Consider the following 21,261-nt stretch of genomic DNA (forward strand, 5'->3'; position numbering starts at 1 on the left):
GTATTTTACGGGACGGTTGGCAACCCTAGATGAACCGGAACATCAACTGAGCATCAGCGCATTATCTTCTGGCTGAACGTGCACAAATTCCCACACACAGACACACTTCTTGTATACAAGCTTCTCAGAAGAGCGGCTAAAAAAGTAACCGCATTTTAATACCTTTAGTTTTTTAAATGGGACGTCCAGAAAACTCATGGTCAGGTGTCCAAATACTTTTGGCCACATAGTGTACCTGCGTTCTAATACATAAAACAGTTGGGTGTCGGTTAGAAAGCATAGAAAGCATGTAGAACTTATAAAATGTAAAATAAAAATATATAAGAACAAGTTCATAATGTTTGTAAATACACATAAAGTGTCTAACTTACCTGATTGAAGCTAATTAATTACTTACCCAATTTACTCAACATAAACTTACTTTTAAAACCATAAAGCAAAACAAAACGACTTCTAAAATATCTAATATGCCTTAAATAGTGAATTAATGCTGTGTTTGAACACTATTTTGCAATATTTAGTGATTTATACCTGTTTTACGTTAGCATATGAAGCTAAACGTTCATTTCTCCTCAGCTCTCAGTGCTGCCTGAGGAGAAACCGCGGGAAACCGCATCTCTTAAAGAGACAGTACTGATTTTTAACTTGACTCGTTTTAACCCTTTTAAACACCATTTTACACACAATAAATGACAAAACACACCGAATTATGTACATTAACAACTATTTACCCTGATTTATGTTTCTAGTAAATACAAATAATATGTAAATAATGTGTTTTCTGCACCTGCCACACAAGTGTACATCCTACATTAGTCAGTCAATAAAAATGGCTAAATAAACACTAAAGATTTAAACTATACTCTATTTATTGTTCATGGACAACCACAGGAACAGCAGTGGTCATCAAGGTCCAATATGCCCAACTTACGGCCGATGCTGAGCATCCTTAACCTGAAACATACTAAGTGTATAAAAATCTGACCCTTGATGGTATTAAACTAAACACATTTTTGTTCTTATTGGACAACCACAGGGACAGCAGTGGTGGTTATCAAGGTCTAACGTACCCAATGTTTTGAGGGTTTACTAGCTTTTGACTAACTGATGCTGAGCATCCTTAACCTGACCCTTGATGGTACCATTAAGCACATACTGAGCTTTGACCCTAGCTTTGAGTGTAGTGATCTCTGAGAGTGCAGGATGATTCCCCCCCCCCCCCCCCCCCCACCTGATACCTTACTGATACCCTTAAAAGACGTACCAGAATATATAAGCTTCGGATTGTTCCGTCCACCAAAAACAAGGCTGTTTGTTTGTGGAGAAAGGTCGAATCCCTCTTTTTCAATCGTACGGAGAGTAATGAGAAGGCTTCTTCGGTGACAAGCGACAGTTTTATTTAGTTAATAAAGATCGAGAGCTTGTTTGCGTGCCAGTGTGAGTGAGTGCCGGTGTGTGTCTTCCCCCGCTTGACTGTAATTTGCAAACAGGAGACTCTCGGAGGTGCTCAGTTGTTCTATTCGCCTCCCTCGCCTGGCCGCTCGTGCCATCCATCTCGCCGACGGAATCTTTTATTAAGTTCCTGCGTGCGGTGGCATCTGTTCCCCGCACTGTTCGCTCATTAGTACACTGTAAACACAGCCGTGACGCCGCAACACAGCGGCTATGAACCAGAGTGTGTGTGTGTGTGTATGACAGGCGCCAAACGTGCCATTTTCGACAAGGCCAAGGGGACCCGGCGCCTCCGGGCAGACAGACCATACGCTGACAGATGTAGCTAAACACAATAACATCGCACGCGGTCGTGCATTAACGAAATGCCTTGCACACGCTGATCAGTAGGCATACAAATGGCCGTCTACGAGAAATAACTGACACCTTTGCACATTGGTACCAGCGTCGGCTAATTTCCCTGCAGGGACGCCATCAAATACAGATGTACACTGTACAGCCAGAAGTTTGTGGACATCCCTTCCAATAACTAGGCTCTTACATGGGAAATTATATGCATCCAACTTTGTGGCAACAGTCTGGGGAAGGCCCTTTTTTGTTCCAGCATGACTGTGCCCCTATGCACAAAGCAAAGTCTCCCTTGACGAGTTTGATGTAAACAACCTTACATGCTATTATTATTACTATTACCATGCAGCCACTGTTGGGTCCTTGAGCAAGGCCCTTAACCCGGTCTGCTCTGACCCCGGCTTCCAAACAAGCTGGGATATGCGAAGAAAGAATTTTATTGTACTGTACACTTGTATATGTATATATGACAAATAAAGTATATCTTCTTCTTAAGTGGTCCGCACAAAGTCCTGGGATGAATTGGGACGTTGAATTGGGACTGAATGGGCACAAATTGGCAGACATATTCTAGAGTCTTGTGAAAAGCCTGTTCAGAAAAGTGGAGGCTGTTAGAGCTGCAAAGGCGGATTGCGATTGAGCAACTCTATATTAGGAGACTGTTTAACAAGTTTATTATTGGGTGTGTCTACTGTACATACTTTTGGCTATGTAATGTAGCTGTGTCTTAGGGTTTGATGTAGCTCGATGGCAAAGCAACCAAGGTTGGGGACTTGAGCAAGACCCTTGACCCGCTTGGCTTCCTCTAATCTTGGCTAATAATGATTAGAGGAAGCCAAGACCCCAAACATGCAGGGATGGGCGAAGAAAAAACGGTCATTGTACTGCATACCAGGCTGACCTGTTTGAAGACGTTCTTCAGAAGCTTTTATAGCTGAACAGCTGAGCAGCAACCAAATTCTCTAAAATAAATCATGATAAAATATTATCCTGGACTATGATCCAGAAAAAAAAACTGGGGGCGGAGGGCACGTGAGGTGAATCGAGTATACCTTCTCGAACCCAGACGAGCGCTCCCAGCCAGGTTCTTTAAGCTGTGTCAATAAAACAACGTTTCCAGCTTTATTTGCTGACATGTTCTTCTGGAAACACTTATGAGCGCAGAAATCCATTAGCACGAACACAGTGGGATTTTCCTGCCAGGAGGAAAACGACTAGCTCCTGTAATCAGCACGTACACTTCCGAACCAGAGGAGTAGGAAACGTTATTTATGTATTAACGTATTTGACGGTTGGATAACCGCAGCCTAATTCATGCCATATTCCCCAGCCGGTAGAGCTATATCATAAATGTAAAGAGTATATACTGTATATAAAGCGGATTCAGGTGGACACGTTTCTGGTTTTCACCCTGAATGGAGGTGCGTGTGACGGTTCAACTCCAGCAGCAAATAAATTCCTCTGGAGAGCATGAACGTTTTAACATCTGGTCAGGAGAAAACAGGGCAGGAAAGGACACTTGGCGGTGCTGGTGGTGGTGGTGAGGGGGGATTTTTTTTTTTTGGATGTGACCGTGCTATTGTTTCCATATTTTTTGGCCGGGGTGAAGCTCATGGCATCTGGGAGGCATTATAAAGCTGCTGTTCCTTACGAGTGAAAGGTATTAAAGCAGCGGAGAGGTATCAGAGGACGGCTAGAGGAATCCACCGCTTTACGTGGCCAACACATGCACGCACACCCACCCACCCACATACATACACACACACACACACACACACACAAACACATACACACACACACATGCAGGTAATGTAGTAAACACTCCCGTCTGCCAGGGTGCAATAAGCCATCGGTCAATCAACATCACCATCATAAAACCTATCCACCAAACTACAACTGTTACATTTATGACATCATAATAGTATATAATAATATATCATGTTAAATCACGCGAAGAATTAAATATGAGTATTGAAAACAGCTGTAACTATTACGGACAGCGTATATAGTGAAATATAAAATCAGAATCTATTTAAAATGACGTATAGCTGCTCCATATAAGTGCATTTATTCCATTTATTTATATTTTTAAACATATAGTAGCACATGTTATATAACAATAAAACATATTTCTCCTGACAAGCAATGTTGTTTACTAATGACACATATGACAATGAGGCATACTATTATGACCACCTTCCTAATATTGTGTTGGTCCCCCTTTGGCTGCCAAAACAGCCCTGACCCGTCGAGGCATGGACTCCACTAGACCCCTGATGGTGTGCTGTGGTATCTGGCACCAAGATGTTAGCAGCGAGGTGGGGCCTCCATGGGTCAGCATGGGCACCTGACTGGTCTGCGGCTCTGAGTATTCTGACACCTTTCTATCAGAACCAGCATGAACCTCTTCAGCAGTTTGAGCTACAGTAGCTCGTCTGTTGGATCGGACCACACGGGCCAGCCTTCGCTCCACACGTGCATCAGTGAGCCTTGGTCGCCCATGACCCTGTCGCCGGTTTACCACTGTTCCTTTCTTGGCAGTTTTGGAGATGCTCTGACCCAGTCGTCTAGCCATCATGATTTGGCCCTCGTCAAACCGACTCAGATCCTCACGCTCGCCCATTTTTCCTGCTTCTAACATCGACTTTGTGGATAAAATGTTCACTTGCTGCCTAATATATCCCCCACTAACAGGTGCCGTGATGAAGAGATAATCAGTGTTATCCACTTCACCTGTCAGTGGTCATAATGTTATGCCGCTGTATATAATTAAATAATGAAAGCTTACATGTACAGAGGTAAGAAACAGGACTCACACAGCGGTCCTAATATTTCGATCATTTCTACAATCCTCTTCTATAAACAAATGATTCTGGAACACGTCTGTTTGTCCAAAAATATATCCAGCTTTTTAAAAACATACATGCAGCAGCTTCAGATGATGAATGCGCTGGTGTAGAGAGTTCTGTTACGTGAGGTTGTGCGCTGACCTCCTGATTCCTCACGACTGATTACGATTGACTACAGCTGCTGACTTATCTTGGTCCAAAACAACACAGCCTGACTGCACCCATCAGAAAGTACATGGAACAGTGGTCTGCTTGCCAAGGGTGGGAAGAAAAGCCAAGCTGTCATCTTGTGTTGAAAGATTTTTTTAGATTTAAAAGCATGTTTCGATCGTTCAGCTCCAAGACAAGAATGTAGAACATACAGACATGATTAAGAGCCTTTACTAATGTATTATTAGCACGATGTATAACTATAGATATAATAAATATAATAATCGTGAATTAAATGTAATCAGTAATCATAACAACATAGAACAATATACAGTGTATCACAAAAGTGAGTACACCCCTCACATTTCTGCAGATATTTAAGTATATCTTTTCATGGGACAACACTGACAAAATGACACTTTGACACAATGAAAAGTAGTCTGTGTGCAGCTTATATAACAGTGTAAATTTATTCTTCCCTCAAAATAACCCAATATACAGCCATTAATGTCTAAACCACCGGCAACAAAAGTGAGTACACCCCTAAGAGACTACACCCCTAAATGTCCAAATTGAGCACTGCTTGTCATTTTCCCTCCAAAATGTCATGTGATTTGTTAGTGTTACTAGGTCTCAGGTGTGCATAGGGAGCAGGTGTGTTCAATTTAGTAGTACAGCTCTCACACTCTCTCATACTGGTCACTGAAAGTTCCAACATGGCACCTCATGGCAAAGAACTCTCTGAGGATCTTAAAAGACGAATTGTTGCGCTACATGAAGATGGCCAAGGCTACAAGAAGATTGCCAACACCCTGAAACTGAGCTGCAGCACAGTGGCCAAGATCATCCAGCGTTTTAAAAGAGCAGGGTCCACTCAGAACAGACCTCGCGTTGGTCGTCCAAAGAAGCCGAGTGCACGTGCTCAGCGTCACATCCAACTGCTGTCTTTGAAAGATAGGCGCAGGAGTGCTGTCAGCATTGCTGCAGAGATTGAAAAGGTGGGGGGTCAGCCTGTCAGTGCTCAGACCATACGCCGCACACTACATCAAATTGGTCTGCATGGCTGTCACCCCAGAAGGAAGCCTCTTCTGAAGTCTCTACACAAGAAAGCCCGCAAACAGTTTGCTGAAGACATGTCAACAAAGGACATGGATTACTGGAACCATGTCCTATGGTCTGATGAGACCAAGATTAATTTGTTTGGTTTAGATGGTCTCAAGCATGTGTGGCGGCAATCAGGTGAGGAGTACAAAGATAAGTGTGTCATGCCTACAGTCAAGCATGGTGGTGGGAATGCCATGGTCTGGGGCTGCATGAGTGCAGCAGGTGTTGGGGAGTTACATTTCATTGAGGGACACATGAACTCCAATATGTACTGTGAAATACTGAAGCAGAGCATGATCCCCTCCCTCCGGAAACTGGGTCGCAGGGCAGTGTTCCAGCATGATAATGACCCCAAACACACCTCTAAGACGACCACTGCTTTATTGAAGAGGCTAAGGGTAAAGGTGATGGACTGGCCAAGCATGTCTCCAGACCTAAACCCAATAGAACATCTTTGGGGCATCCTCAAGTGGAAGGTGGAGGAGCGCAAAGTCTCGAATATCCGCCAGCTCCGTGATGTCGTCATGGAGGAGTGGAAAAGCATTCCAGTGGCAACCTGTGAAGCTCTGGTAAACTCCATGCCCAGGAAAGTTAAGGCAGTTCTGGGAAATAATGGTGGCCACACAAAATATTGACACTTCAGGAACTTTCACTAAGGGGTGTACTCACTTTTGTTGCCGGTGGTTTAGACATTAATGGCTGTATATTGAGTTATTTTGAGGGAAGAATAAATTTACACTGTTATATAAGCTGCACACAGACTACTTTTCATTGTGTCAAAGTGTCATTTTGTCAGTGTTGTCCCATGAAAAGATATACTTAAATATCTGCAGAAATGTGAGGGGTGTACTCACTTTTGTGATACACTGTATATGATTTAATTTCTTCTAGTATTACTACAACAAAAATACTATTCCACAATATCCTATTTAATATAACTGATTATTTTATATACATACAGTGGGGCCAAAAAGTATTTAGTCAGCCACTGATTGTGCAGGTTCTCCTACTTAGAAAGATGAGAGAGGTCTGTAATTTTCATCATAGCTACACTTCAACTATGAGAGACAAAATGAGAAAAAAAAAATCCAGGAAATCACATTGTAGGATTTGTAAAGAATTTATTTGTAAATTATGGTGGAAAATAAGTATTTGGTCAATAACAAAAGTTCAACTCAATACTTTGTAACATAACCTTTGTTGGCAATGACAGAGGTGAAACGTTTCCTGTAAGTCTTCACCAGGTTTGCACACACTGTAGCTGCTATTTTGGCCCCATTCCTCCATGCAGATCTCCTCTAGAGCAGTGATGTTTTGGGGCTGTCGCTGGGCAACACGGACTCCACAAATTTTCTATGGGATTGAGGTCTGGAGACTGGCTAGGTCACTCCAGGACCTTGAAATGCTTTTTACGGAGCCACTCCTTCGTTGCCCGAGCGGTGTGTTTAGGATCATTGTCATGCTGGAAGACCCAGCCACGTTCCATCTTCAATGCTCTCACTGATGGAAGGAGGTTTTGGCTTAAAATCTCACGATACATGGCCCCGTTCATTCTTCCCTTAACACGGATCAGTCGTCCTGTCCCCTTTGCAGAAAAACAGCCCCAAAGCAGGATGTTTCCACCCCCATGCTTCACAGTAGGTATGGTGTTCTTGGGTTCTTCTTCTTCCTCCAAACACGACGAGTTGAGTTTTTGCCAAAAAGTTCCATTTTGGTTTCATCTGACCACATGATATTCTCCCAATCCTCTTCTGGATCATCCATATGCTCTCTGGCAAACTTCAGACGGGCCTGGACATGTACTGGCTTAAGCAGGGGGACACGCCTGGCACTGCAGGATTTGAGTCCCTCTCAGCGTAGTGTGTTACTGATGGTAGCCTTTGTTACTTTGGTCCCGGCTATCTGCAGGTCATTCATCAGGTCCCTCCGTGTAGTTCTGGGATATTTTGCTCACCGTTCTCATGATCATTTTGACCCCACGGGATCGAGGGAGATTATCAATGGTCTTGTATGTCTTCCATTTTCTTACAATTGCTCCCACAGTTGATTTATTCACACCAACCTGCTTGCCTATTGTAGATTTACTCTTCCCAGCCTGGTGCAGGTCTACAATTTTCTTTCTGGTGTCCTTGGCCATGGTTAAGTTTTGAGTCTGACTGTTTGAGGCTGTGGACAGGTGTCTTTTATACAGATAACGAGTGGAGGACAGAAGAGCTTCTTAAAAAAGAAGTTACAGGTCTGTGAGAGCCAGAAATCTTGCTTGTTTGTTATTGACCAAATACTTATTTTCCACCATAATTTACAAATAAATTCTTTAAAAATCCTACAATGTGATTTCCTGGATTTTTTTTTCTCATTTTGTCTCTCATAGTTGAAGTGTAGCTATGATGAAAATTACAGACCTCTCTCATCTTTCTAAGTAGGAGAACCTGCACAATCAGTGGCTGACTAAATACTTTTTGGCCCCACTGTGTATACAGTGCCTTGCAAAAGTATTCAGCCCCCTTGAACTTTTCAACCTTTTGCCACATTTCAGGCTTCAAACATAACGATATGAAATTGTAATTTTTTGTGAAGAATCAACAACAAGTGGGACACAATCGTGAAGTGGAACGAAATTTATTGGATATTTTAAACTTTTTTTAGAAATAAAAAACTGAAAAGTGGGGCGTGCAATATTATTCAGCCCCCTTGCGTTAATACTTTGTAGCGCCACCTTTTGCTGCGATTACAGCTGCAAGTCGCTTGGGGTATGTCTCTATTAGTTTTGCACATCAAGATACTGAAATTTTTGCCCATTCTTCCTTGCAAAACAGCTCGAGCTCAGTGAGGTTGGATGGAGAGCGTTTGTGAACAGCAGTTTTCAGCTCTTTCCACAGATTCTCGATGGGATTCAGGTCTGGACTTTGACTTGGCCATTTTAACACCTGGATACGTTTATTTGTGAACCATTCCATTGTAGATTTTGCTTTATGTTTTGGATCATTGTCTTGTTGGAAGATAAATCACCGTCCCAGTCTCAGGTCTTTTGCAGACTGCAACAGGTTTTCTTCCAGAATGGTCCTGTATTTGGCTCCATCCATCTTCCCATCAATTTTAACCATCTTCCCTGTCCCTGCTGAAGAAAAGCAGGCCCAAACCATGATGCTGCCACCACCATGTTTCACAGTGGGGATGGTGTGTTCAGGGTGATGAGCTGTGTTGCTTTTATGCCAAACATAACGTTTTGCGTTGTGGCCAAAAAGTTTGATTTTGGTTTCATCTGACCAGAGCACCTTCTTCCACATGTTTGGTGTGTCTCCCAGGTGACTTTTTATAGATATCTTTGAGAAATGGCTTTCTTCTTGCCACTCTTCCATAAAGGCCAGATTTGTGCAGTGTACGACTGATTGTGTCCTATGGACAGAGTCTCCCACCTCAGCTGTAGATCTCTGCAGTTCATTCAGAGTGATCATGGGCCTCTTGGCTGCATCTCTGATCAGTCTTCTCCTTGTTTGAGCTGAAAGTTTAGAGGGACGGCCGGGTCTTGGTAGATTTGCAGTGGTCTGATACTCCTTCCATTTCAATATGATCACTTGCACAGTGCTCCTTGAGATGTTTAAAGCTTGGGAAATCTTTTTGTATCCAAATTCGGCTTTAAACTTCTCCACAACAGTATCTCGGACCTGCCTGGTGTGTTCTTCTTGGCGCTTTAAACAGAACTCTGAGACTATCACAGAGCAGGTGCATTTATACGGAGACTTGATTACACACAGGTGGATTCTATTTTTCACCATCAGTCATTTAGGTCAACATTGGATCATTCAGAGATCCTCACTGAACTTCTGGAGTGAGTTTGCTGCACTGAAAGTAAAGGGGCTGAATAATATTGCACGCCCCACTTTTCAGGTTTTTATTTCTAAAAAAAGTTTAAAATATCCAATAAATTTCGTTCCACTTCACAATTGTGTCCCACTTGTTATTGATTCTTCACAAAAAATTACAATTTCATATCTTTATGTTTAAAGCCTGAAATGTGGCAAAAGGTTGAAAAGTTCAAGGGGGCTGAATACTTTTGCAAGGCACTGTATATATATATATATATATATATAACTGTATTTATAGAAAGGACTGTGTTATGTACAGTATATAAATAAAGGAATGTAGTACAATGCTACCTAAAATACTATAATACTAATAAAAACATACAATTTAATGCAACATTTACATGTATAAACCAGGAATTACTTTTATACAGCAAACATAGTATATAAATAAATTAAATTGTATAGGATATATATTACTAAACATATTTACTACTACTACTAATAATAATCAATAACAACTATACATTTGTGACAGGCTATACAATGTCATACTTACTGTAGTAATGCATATCAGTTTACTGCATTGTATAACTATATAACGTACATATATGCATTGTCCATATAATGTTATACATGGTATGTAAACTGTCTATATATACGACACATAAATATATGAGCATTAGGTGATTTAAAAGTATGATAAAGTTATACAGTGGGTAATAAATAGATAATAAATAAATAAATAAGTGAATGAATGAATGAATGAATGAATAAATAAATAAATAACTACCTAAAAGAAATAAATAAATAAAATAAAAATTACCCTAAATAAATAAAATAAAAAACACCCTAAATAAATAATTAAATTAAATAAAAAATACCCTAAATAAATAAATTAATTAATTAAAAAACATCCTAAATAAATAAATAAAAAACAACCTTAATAAATAAATAAATAAAATATAAAACACCCTAAATAAATAAAATAAAAAACAACCTTAATAAATAAATAAAATATAAAACAATAAAAAATAAAAAAAACATTAATAAATAAATAAATAAAAAAACACCCTAAATAAATAAACAAAACCCAGATTTCATGAATAAACTCACACCCAACACTCTCAGTCTCTCAACTATAAACCTGGTGGTGTGAAAAGTTCTGTTTCCTATAAGTGATTGTTTGAGCACAGAGATTACGAAGGGCCTGGAACAGTGATCGTATACCAGGGTCAGAAAGAAAACCCAAACTATTATACAGCACATAAATAAATGATCCATAATCATGCAGCTTTAGGTGATTTTTTAGGTGGTTTTATTATTTACATATTAAAGATTACTTTGTCAGCTTAAAACAACCTTAAAACATCCTTTATATATCATGCTAACTACGTCGAACGCTTGGAGAAACTGCAGTAGTGCAACAGAACCGCGTCCGTGTGTACGGTACAGAGAGCGAGCGTTTACATCTGTAATCTAATGATGCACTTCCTTCTGCACGAGCTGGCAGTGCCACCCGTCCCCGTGCCCTCCCGCTGAGCGCTAGTAAAATGATTGCATATTTACAGTAGACGGGTGAGAACGTGCGGTGTGATTAACGGCTGGAAGCCAGAGCGCTCCAGCAATCATGGCCCTTATTATCCTCGTTAATCATGTTAGCTCCAACAAAGACGCGCCCTTATTTTAATATTCTGTGTGTGTGGGTGTAGGTGTGTGTGTGGGTGTGTGTGTGTGTGTGTGTGGGGGTATTTATTTGCATTCTTGTGGTATTTTTTCCCTGGTGCGTCCCGGTCGTCGTCGCCGGCGACCCCCGGATCCCCGTGGTGAGCTGGCGCTCGGTACCGCGGCCTCGTGTGAATCGGACTCACGCGGAGTTGAAGGTTAATTATATTTTAAGATCCTCCTCCGCTCTTCAGCCTCGGGCTGTTCACAGCTGCGATACACACTCCACCAAAACACACACTCAGCACCGAACACAGCCAGCACGTTCAGGGTCTTCACACCGGTGCGGGGTGTAATTACACCAAACGCTACGTTCTGTTAGCCTGAATCCACCACCAGCTAAAATAATAATTCAAATAATTATTAGTATTATAAGTGATTTTTTTGCTACACATAGACCACAGCTCTTTGTGATTTCAGTGACTTCTGTTGTTTTTCTGTGACTGAATGCAACACAAACTTCTTTGTCCCCACAAAAAAAATAAATTAATTAAATAAGCACCCAAAATAAATAAATAAATAAAATACAATAAATGAACAAACACTCAAAATATATAAATAAATAAACAAATAAAATAAGCACCCAAAATATATAAATAAATAAAATAAGCACCCAAAATAAATAAATAAATAAAATACAATAAATGAACAAACACTCAAAATATATAAATAAATAAACAAATAAAATAAGCACCCAAAATATATAAATAAATAAAATAAAATAAATAAAATACAATAAATGAACAAACACTTGAAATATATAAATAAATAAACAAATAAAATAAGCACCCAAAATATATAAATAAATAAAATAAAATAAATAAAATACAATAAATGAACAAACACTTGAAATATATAAATAAATAAACAAATAGAATAAGCACCCAAAATATATAAATAAATAAATAAATACAATAAACACCAAAAATATAGAAAATAAATAAATAAAATAAACACCAAAATATATAAATAAATAAATATATAAATAAAATAAATACCCAAAATATAGAAATAAATAATTAAAATAAACAACCAAAATATAGAAATAACTAAATAAAATACATAAACACTCTAAATAAATAAATTAATAAAATTAAAAAAACACCCAAATTTCATGAATATAAATTCACACCCAACACTAACAATCTTTCAACAATAAACCTGGTGGTGTGGAAAGTTCTGTTCCTTATCAGTGATTGTTTGACCACAGCCATTACGAAGTGCATGGAACAGTGATATACCAGGGTCAGAAAGAAAACCCAAACCCACTATTACTCTGAGCTGAGAGGGACCTAAACATGACGGTTGGATTTAATCTGAGAACCACCGAAATTACAGTAGGTGACGCTGTCCACAGTCGAGCAAGCTCTGGATGGAGTGCGAAAAAAAGAAATAGATCTAAAACGAACACCTTGCTTGGAAGTTTGCTGTATGGATGAAGAAGCAGCATGAGCAGGAGTTCATGGATATCAAAGCTCGCTTGGCTGTGGACGATGTCAAATGATCAAAAAGCTTCAGATTGTGATCGTATGAATGGTACGTTTACATTTTCAGCATTTAGCGGACGCTTATATACAAAGCCACCTACAGTACTGTGAGAGTATACTGTCTAAGCGATTGAGGGTTGAGGGCCCAACAGTGGCAACCTGACAGTGGTGGGGCTTGAACCAGTGACCTTTTGATTACTAGTCCAGTACTTTAACCACTAGGCTACAGCTGCCCTGTAACATTCCGGATCCGTGGCTGAAGAGTCCGATATCGTTTCTCAGATCTATTAAAATGTGCACCGGCGGGTCAGACTGTTATTGCAGCAGGAATTCACATCACACCCGCACGTCTGAGCCACTCTGAATAGTTTGTTTATTTGAGCGGAAGGTGATTAATGGCGGCCGCCTTCGTGGGTCGTCCCAGCGCACCAGCGCACCAGCGCGTCCACTAATGTTCCACCTCGCCGCAGAAAGAAAGATACACAAAGCGCATCCTCATCATCCTCATCATCGGGTTAATGCCACTCTCTTTTTTTCGACGGGACATTACGAGTAATTTAGCGGACGTGGGACCGGCGGCGGCGTCGCTGACTAAAGATGATTAACGTTTCCCGGGACAAGACGCATTAAGTGGCGCGCTCCTGCACTCCTGCACTCCTCCACTCCTCCTCTCCCGACTCCGAAATGGCCTCTCAGGAGACGCCGCCCCCAGCTCCTGGCCGAGATGAGCCTGTCAATTTGGTTTGGCTGCCACATTAGCGCGAGAGGGGGGCAGGAGCGGGGGTACGAGGGAGGGAGGGAGGACGGGTGAGACGGGTTTGAGCGATGGAGGGGAGGAGATGGTCGCGGCCTGGAACAGAGTTGTAGGGGTGAAGGGAATGAGGCAGAAAGGCTAACGCTGATAGATGAAGGGATAACCGCTTCGGTATGCCGTTTAGAGACGGCGCTGCCTAGCACGGCTTAGCACTGACCCTCGCGCAGCCTCCGCCACAGCCGCCGTCACGCTAACACCCAAAACAATTCGGAAAATGACCAACCCAACGTTGGTGGGGATTATAGATCGGATTGAAGCGTATCGGATCATCTCTGAACGTTCATTTACATTTTTAGCGTTTAGCGGACGCTAAATGCTAAAAGCAATTGAGGTCTAAGCAATTGAGGGTTAAGGGCCTTGCTCAAGGGCCCAACAGTGCCTACCTGGCATCGATGGGGCTTGAACCAGCGATCTTTCGATTACTAGTCCAGTACCTTACCCGCTAGGCGACAACTGTCCTGTTAATTAAGGATGGTCGAGTCCCCGGAGTTCATTAGCGTCCTGTCAGGGGAAGAGGGGGGTTGCTACGTTGCGGTAATTGATTCCGGGGGAACCGGATCCACTGCGACCCTGACCAGGATGACAGTGTGTTAAAACATGAAAATTCAAAGAACAAATATGAGGGACTGAAACGTTTTAAACCTCTTGAGTTGAATGTTTTGAACAGGCTAACACAGTTAGCGATAGTTAGCGCAAATGCCGAGTGCTAACCTAGCGTAGAGCGTGCGCTACACTGTGCATGCCGTTCTGTGTACGTTCATGTGTGTCTGTGCTTAGCCGTGGAATACCTAGCCGGAGAGCTTATGAGCAGTGTGAAAGTGTGGCTATGCTAACATGCTAATGACAGATGTGCTAACGAGGGTCTCGTCCACTGGAGCGACGTCGACAGCATCGCGCAGAACTTAAGCTGGGGAAACAAACGACACAACACAACACGATTATTGTTCCATTCCATTATTAGCTGCTCGCTGGTCTGACTGGTTTGTTACTGGGTTCGGCTGGTCTGTGCTAATCGAGGAGCTGCAAAAACGAGCACAAAAAAAGGATAACAAGTGCTGGAGCGGTTTGTTCGACGCAGACCAGCATTTGTTGTGTTTTTGTTTGACCGACGTTTGTTGTGTTTTGAACACTATGCTAGCACAGACAAGCCAGACCAAGCAAAGAGTCGGAGGCGGACTTAGGACTTAGATTAGCGATGCCGGTCTGTGCTGTTTTATTAGCGAGGTGGAACTAGCCGTCGGGTGGTTTTAATGTTTTGCAGATCGAATGTTTTAGGCTCCACACGCCCAGCGTTCACCCGACAGCTAAGAACAGGGCTAGGCGCCGCTAATCGACGTGCCGCGCGGCTAACCTAACGCTGCCGCCGCTCCGGTGGCTTGGTTCTCGTTTGCTTGTCTGTGAACAGAAAGGGTCCCTCCCTATACTGATTGTATTTCTGCTTCTTGCAGGAGGGTGTCGGATAGGGAGGTAAATAATTAAAGAAAAGGGACCCTTTTTGACCGCACCCACCATGGCACTGCTGGTAAGCTCTTCTACACACCGCGCTATAACATTTACCCGCTACGTAGCACATGTACCCGTCACGCCCGGCTTACCATCCCGCCCTTTCTGCATGGAACCCATAAATCAGTTTGGATCCCTGAACTGAACCTCCACCCCTGAGCTTTCATTTCTTTTTATTTTCTTTTTTCTTTCTGCTTGTTTTGCTTTTTTTGTTTTTATTTTAGCTCACCGCGGCGCTGCACATGCTAATCACTAAACGTTTGCTTGCTTGGTTTCCATCTGAATTCCATTTATTAAAAACAGAGACCTGAACATGCCGATACATAACATGAGTGAAGCTGTAAACTGTCAAAGTTTCGCATGTTTTTATTTATTTATTTTATTTATTTATTTTATTTATTATTTGTATTTTTCTGTGTCTGGTAAGATGCTAAAAATGCTCCAAAACAAACGTTCACATCATCCTCATTACAACATGAGTAAACAAACAGTGATTCATATTGTTAATGTTTTATATCATGTGTAAACACTCCACAGTTCTTCTGCTAGGATAAGCTAACTAGCTGACTGGCTAAATGCTAATAAACAAACCAGAGATCGAAACAGACCAATCAGAATTCAGGATCAATTAATGATTGACATTGATGATTTATTCTAATATAAAGCTGTTAAACTGCAGTTATATTCACATTGTGATGATTGTTAGCGTGCTAACACGTAGCTCTGTGTAGGCTGTGTACAGTTAGCTTCCAGGCAGCGTTCTAACACTCGACAGTATATAATACATACATTATCACCCGCATTAAACACCCAGCAGCTTAATGTACGTTTATCATGTCAGGATATTCTGTACAATAAAAACGTAACGTTAGCATGTAGCTAACACTAGCCAGCAGACAGAGATTAGCTTCAGTTAGCAGGTCGTGTGATTAAAGTGCAAAATCCTGTTCAAACTGTAATTTTTATTAAGCAATTAATTTAAAAGAAGCCAAACGTCCCGACACACAATAATATTAGGAACTTTATGTAAGTGCTGTTAGCATTTTACTATCTCACATTAAAGTGCTCAGAGCAAATCATCATTTTTAACTTTAAAGTTACTTTTAGCTGATTAGGTGTAGTTTATTATTATTATTATTTTATTATTATTATTATTACTATTATTATTATTATTATTGTATTATTATTATTATTATTATTATTATTGCTACTTTTATTATTATTATTATTTTTTTATTATTATTATTATTATTATTATTATTTTATTATTATATTATTATTTTATTATTATTATTATTATTGCTACTTTTATTATTATTATTATTATTTTATTATTATTATTATTATTATTATTGCTACTTTTATTATTATTATTGTTATTATAATTATTATTACTATTATTATTTTATTATTATTATTATTATTACTGTTATTATTATTATATTTTATTATTATTATTATTTTTTTTTATTATGATTGTTATTATTTTTATTATTATTTTATTATTATTATTATTATTATTATTATTATTACTGTTATTATTATTATTACTGTTATTATTATTTTATTATTATTTTTTATTATTATGATTGTTATTATTTTTATTATTATTTTATTATTATTATTATTATTGCTACTTTTATTATTATTATTATTATTACTGTTATTTTATTATTATTACTGTTATTATTATTATTATTACTGTTATAATTATTTTATTATTATTTTTTATTATTATGATTGTTATTATTTTTATTATTATTTTATTATTATGGTATTATCATTATTATTATTTTTATATTACTATCAAAAGTATTATTATCAAAATTATTATTGTTATTATTGTTATTAAATCACTAAATTATTCAAATTATTATTATTATTTTTATTATTATTACTATTTTATTATTATTATTATTATTAGTAGTAGTAGTATTTATTATTATTATTATTATTATTAAACTTATTATTATAATTATTATTATTATTATCAATAGTAGTAGTAGTAGTAGTATTTATTATTATTATTATTATTATTATTATTATTATTATTATTATTATTATTATTAAACTCACACCCACTGCTAACCTAAACAAACTTCCTGTTCAGATTTCACTAATGTTCTTATACACTGCAAATTCCCATAGACCCCATGTTTGTGGAAAGCCTTCTCAACTGGTCTTCTATGGTTTTAAGTGGCTTTAAGATGCTGGTCATGCTAATTCTAACTGGTCAGGCTGAGAGACCAGCTCAAGCCCCGTTCAAACCAGTAAAGAGCACAAACCAGTCGTCGTAGTAACCCGCTAACGTTTATTATTCTGTATAAATAATCTGATCTCTTCAGGTGGATCTTTTTGGGTCCTAAATCACGTTTCTGAGTTCAGATGTGCTGTTAGCGCTGTCTGCTGTTAGCGCTGTCTCGCTGGGGGCATCGATTTTAGCATCTTTTCCTCCACGCGGCGCGAGCGTTTAAGTGGATTCGTGACACCGCGCGGTACGATCTGACATTTGCGTTACTCCATTTGACTCGATGGCTCTGTGTGTGTCATGTGATCTCGCACCGAGAGAGAGAGAGAGAGAGCGAGAGAGAGAGCATTTTTATTAAAGCCAGCGCTATGACACGAAACGGCACGTTTTTATGAGCCACCTCCGGGGCGCGAGTCGATGCGCTAATGCTGTCCGAGTCAGCGCTAATACGCTATCCAGTTCCCCTCGATTATCACATTAGCCGAGCTCAAATCAATTGATAAACTCCTCTTCAGTGTGCTGGAGTATTTAATCGAGTCAGGAGTCAATTGGATTTCAGCAGACTGAGCTGACGGTGGCTAAACACGTTAGCGGGTGGCTGCGCGAGAGAGCTAGCGCCACTCAGCTCAGCACCCCCGGTTCCCTGCGCTCGTATCGAACGCCGCGTAGGAAAATGTAGGAAATCTGATCGTCCGTCTGGATATTTTAGAAGCGACATGCTGTCCGACTTCACTTAGCGACTGTTAAAGGTGTTAGCGTCGCCCGCGTGTGAAAGTGCTGGTAGCTTTGAATTAGCTTCCGGGAGAATGTTAGCCAGAGGAGCAACGATTATCATGTTGCTATTGATTCTATACGTTCAATGAAACAATAATGCGCTTTTATTCTTATTAGATACTGAAATATAAATGCATTAGTGTGCGGTTACAGACATGCAGTAAAAAACACGCTGTTTAAAACATGCAGTAAAAAACATGCGGTTTTAGACATGCAGGTAAAAACACGCAGTTAAAACACGTAGTTTAAAACATGCGATTTAAACATGATTTAAATGACTCAGTTAAAAACATGCGATTTAAATGCAGTAAAAGATGTGATTTTAAACATGCATTTTAAAACATACAGTAAAATACACAGCTGAAACATGCGATTTAAAACGTAGTAAAAAGCACACAGTTCAGATCATGCAGTTTAAAACAGTTAAAACAAGCTGTAAAACATGCAGTTTATAACATGCAGTGAAATACACAGCTAAAACATGCAGCTAAAACATGCAGTTTATAACATGCAGTTAAAACTACAGCTTAAAATATGCAATTTCAGACATGCAGTTCTTGATATGTAGTTCCAGATGTGTTGTTTTAAATTTGCAATTTCAAACACGCTTTTCAAAACGTGTTTTTAGACATGCAGTTTATAATTTAAAACACGCAACCTAAAACATGCAGTTAAAAACATGCAGTTAAAAACACACAGTTAAAACGTGATTTAAAACATGCAGCTTCAAATAAGCAATTTCAGACATGCAGTAAAACGCATTTTTCATCAGATTTTTCACTTTATTTTTATTTATTTTCTGTAAAATGCTGAAATATCTGAGAATGTTTTTGCTTTGTTTGTTTGTTACTAGTTGATTTGCATCACACAATAAAATGTCATTAATAATGTGGAATATTTATTTCTTTATTTATTTACTGATTGATTAATTTATTGATTGATTTTGCAGGCACAGCTCGAACATCAACCTCCACCGCAAACTGCTGACCAAAGAACTGGACGACTTCGTCCTGGACCCCCAGCTGACGCCCACGCCCCGGGACGTGCTGGCCGCAAAGATCTACGGCAGGCACCACGTGTCGCGCGGCGAGGACGCCGTGTCGCCGCTGGGCAACGGTTACCGAGGCGACGGCGACTACGGCGTGCTGGACCTGAGCACGGCGTCGAGCATCCACTCCGGCGGCAGCGTCCAGTCGTCGCGCGACTCGGACGAGGCCAGCGACGAGGGCGTGCTGCTGGACGAGCTGGAGGTCAGCGACGGAGAGGACGGCGTGCCGGGCTTGGGCGCCAACCCTCCGTCGGGCGGCGGCATCCTTTGCACCATCTGCCACAAAATGTACAGTAACAAGGGGACGCTGCGGGTGCATTACAAAACCGTCCACCTGCGCGAGATGCACAAGTGCAAAGTGCCCGGGTGCAACATGATGTTCTCGTCCGTCCGCAGCCGGAACAGACACAGCCAGAACCCCAACTTACACAAAAACGCACCCTACGCCGTCGTGCTCGATTAACCCCGCCCCTGACCACGCCCCCTAAACTCTATCGGCGCTCCACCCCCCTGATCCCCGGTCCCCACTGAGCCTAAATGTGTCAAAGTGCCCGTCAGAGGAAGGTCCCTGTGTTAAAAACTCTTATTCAATTGTGACTTTTTGACTCTTTATGAGAGACGTGGACGTCAGACGGACGTTTTTATTATTATTATTATTATTATTATTATTATTATTTCACTCGGTTTAAAACAGCTCACGTCCTTAATTTCTGTCCAGATTTCGTCCAAAGAACTCTGTGTGTGTGTGTGAATGTTGCCTGCAGAAAATGTTACTATCGAGAAACAAAAAAATACAAGAAAACGAAGCGTCTCCTAGTTGTATTTGTGTAACGAGCTTTAAAAACACAAAAAATAATTGTAAAAAATAATAAAATGTAAACGAGTCCCGAACACGAGTCCTGAAAGCATGAACGATGTGTAAATAACGTCCTGAAGCCTCTTCGGTGTAAAGCAACGACCCGTATCGATGTTTCTCCTCCTCCGTTCTCTGTTTGTTTGTTTGTTCGGGTTCGAATGGAACCGGCGCTGCAGAACAGAACTTCCAGCTCGCCTCGCCGACGGACTCATTCATATCAGAAGAGGAGGAATAAATGAACCCGGTGACTGGATCGTTGGTGGTACGGAGCCGGCATGCTCACGCGCTCCTGAGTGAATCTTCGCTTCTTGTTCTCTGTTTGTTTTGTTCGTTCGTTTGTTTGTTTTTTGTTTGTTTGTTTGCACTTTTCATTATATCGAGCGGGATGTGTAATATTAACACGAGGGGAAAAGTCGAGCCCGAGGGGAACGTTTCGTTTTACCGTGTTTTACTCGTGTTTTACTCGTGTTTACGGATTATTTTTCTTTCAACCGAGACCCAGAATTTCTGTCCAGTACAAAGTACGAACGTCTTAATTCCAGATCAGCGTTTATAACGAAGCCCAGGACTCCTGATTTATAATAAAATAAATAAATATTAATATTAATATCAAGACAAAATGAATCTATTAATCCCAGAATGGCGTCGGATTTAACCCTGCATGTGCTGTTTTTGTACCAGTAGGCATGTGCCGATGATCGGTTTTACGATATATCACAATATTTAAACGTACACTGACAGTATTGTGAGCGTGAATGACTGACGACTGGATACGTTCAGCTCTTTTATTATTATTATTATTATTTAGTTATAATATCGTGATAGTATCGGAGATCGTTCCGGACGTCACCATGAAAGCTAAAATGTGCCGCCGTAATGGGATAAATCACTCCGACCACCTTGGCTGCCCAGACAGTCGGGCGTCGGTTCACCTCGCCTCCCGTCCCTCTCTCCATCCTCCCTCTCTCACCCGTTAAGATCCGGTTTGGTCCAGCCACCGTCCTGTTGGTCTCCTGAGTCGCCGCTTTTGCTCTTCGCTCTCGCGCTTGTGGCGGAACCGTAGATAAATCCCCACAGTTACATTCGCTGAACTTTAGTAA

General features: G+C 40.3%; 1 protein-coding gene across 2 annotated transcripts in view; it reads left to right on the forward strand.

The window, feature by feature from the left end:
* bnc2 (basonuclin zinc finger protein 2) overlaps positions 1–20,768 on the forward strand; it is a 127,967-nt gene extending 107,199 nt beyond the window's left edge. The window contains exons 5-6 of one of the 2 annotated variants that reach the window (XM_062995476.1): positions 15,181–15,254; positions 19,207–19,295. In XM_062995476.1, the coding sequence (XP_062851546.1) occupies positions 15,181–15,211 (31 nt within the window). In that variant the 3' untranslated portion in view covers positions 15,212–15,254; positions 19,207–19,295. Of the gene's footprint in view, positions 1–15,180; positions 15,255–19,206 lie in introns of both variants that reach the window. The other variant, XM_062995475.1, reaches the window with a different exon arrangement.
* The last annotated feature ends 493 nt before the right edge of the window (positions 20,769–21,261 follow it).

This window comes from Trichomycterus rosablanca, chromosome 5, assembly GCF_030014385.1.
Source record: "Trichomycterus rosablanca isolate fTriRos1 chromosome 5, fTriRos1.hap1, whole genome shotgun sequence".
Taxonomy (NCBI): Eukaryota; Metazoa; Chordata; class Actinopteri; order Siluriformes; family Trichomycteridae; genus Trichomycterus; species Trichomycterus rosablanca.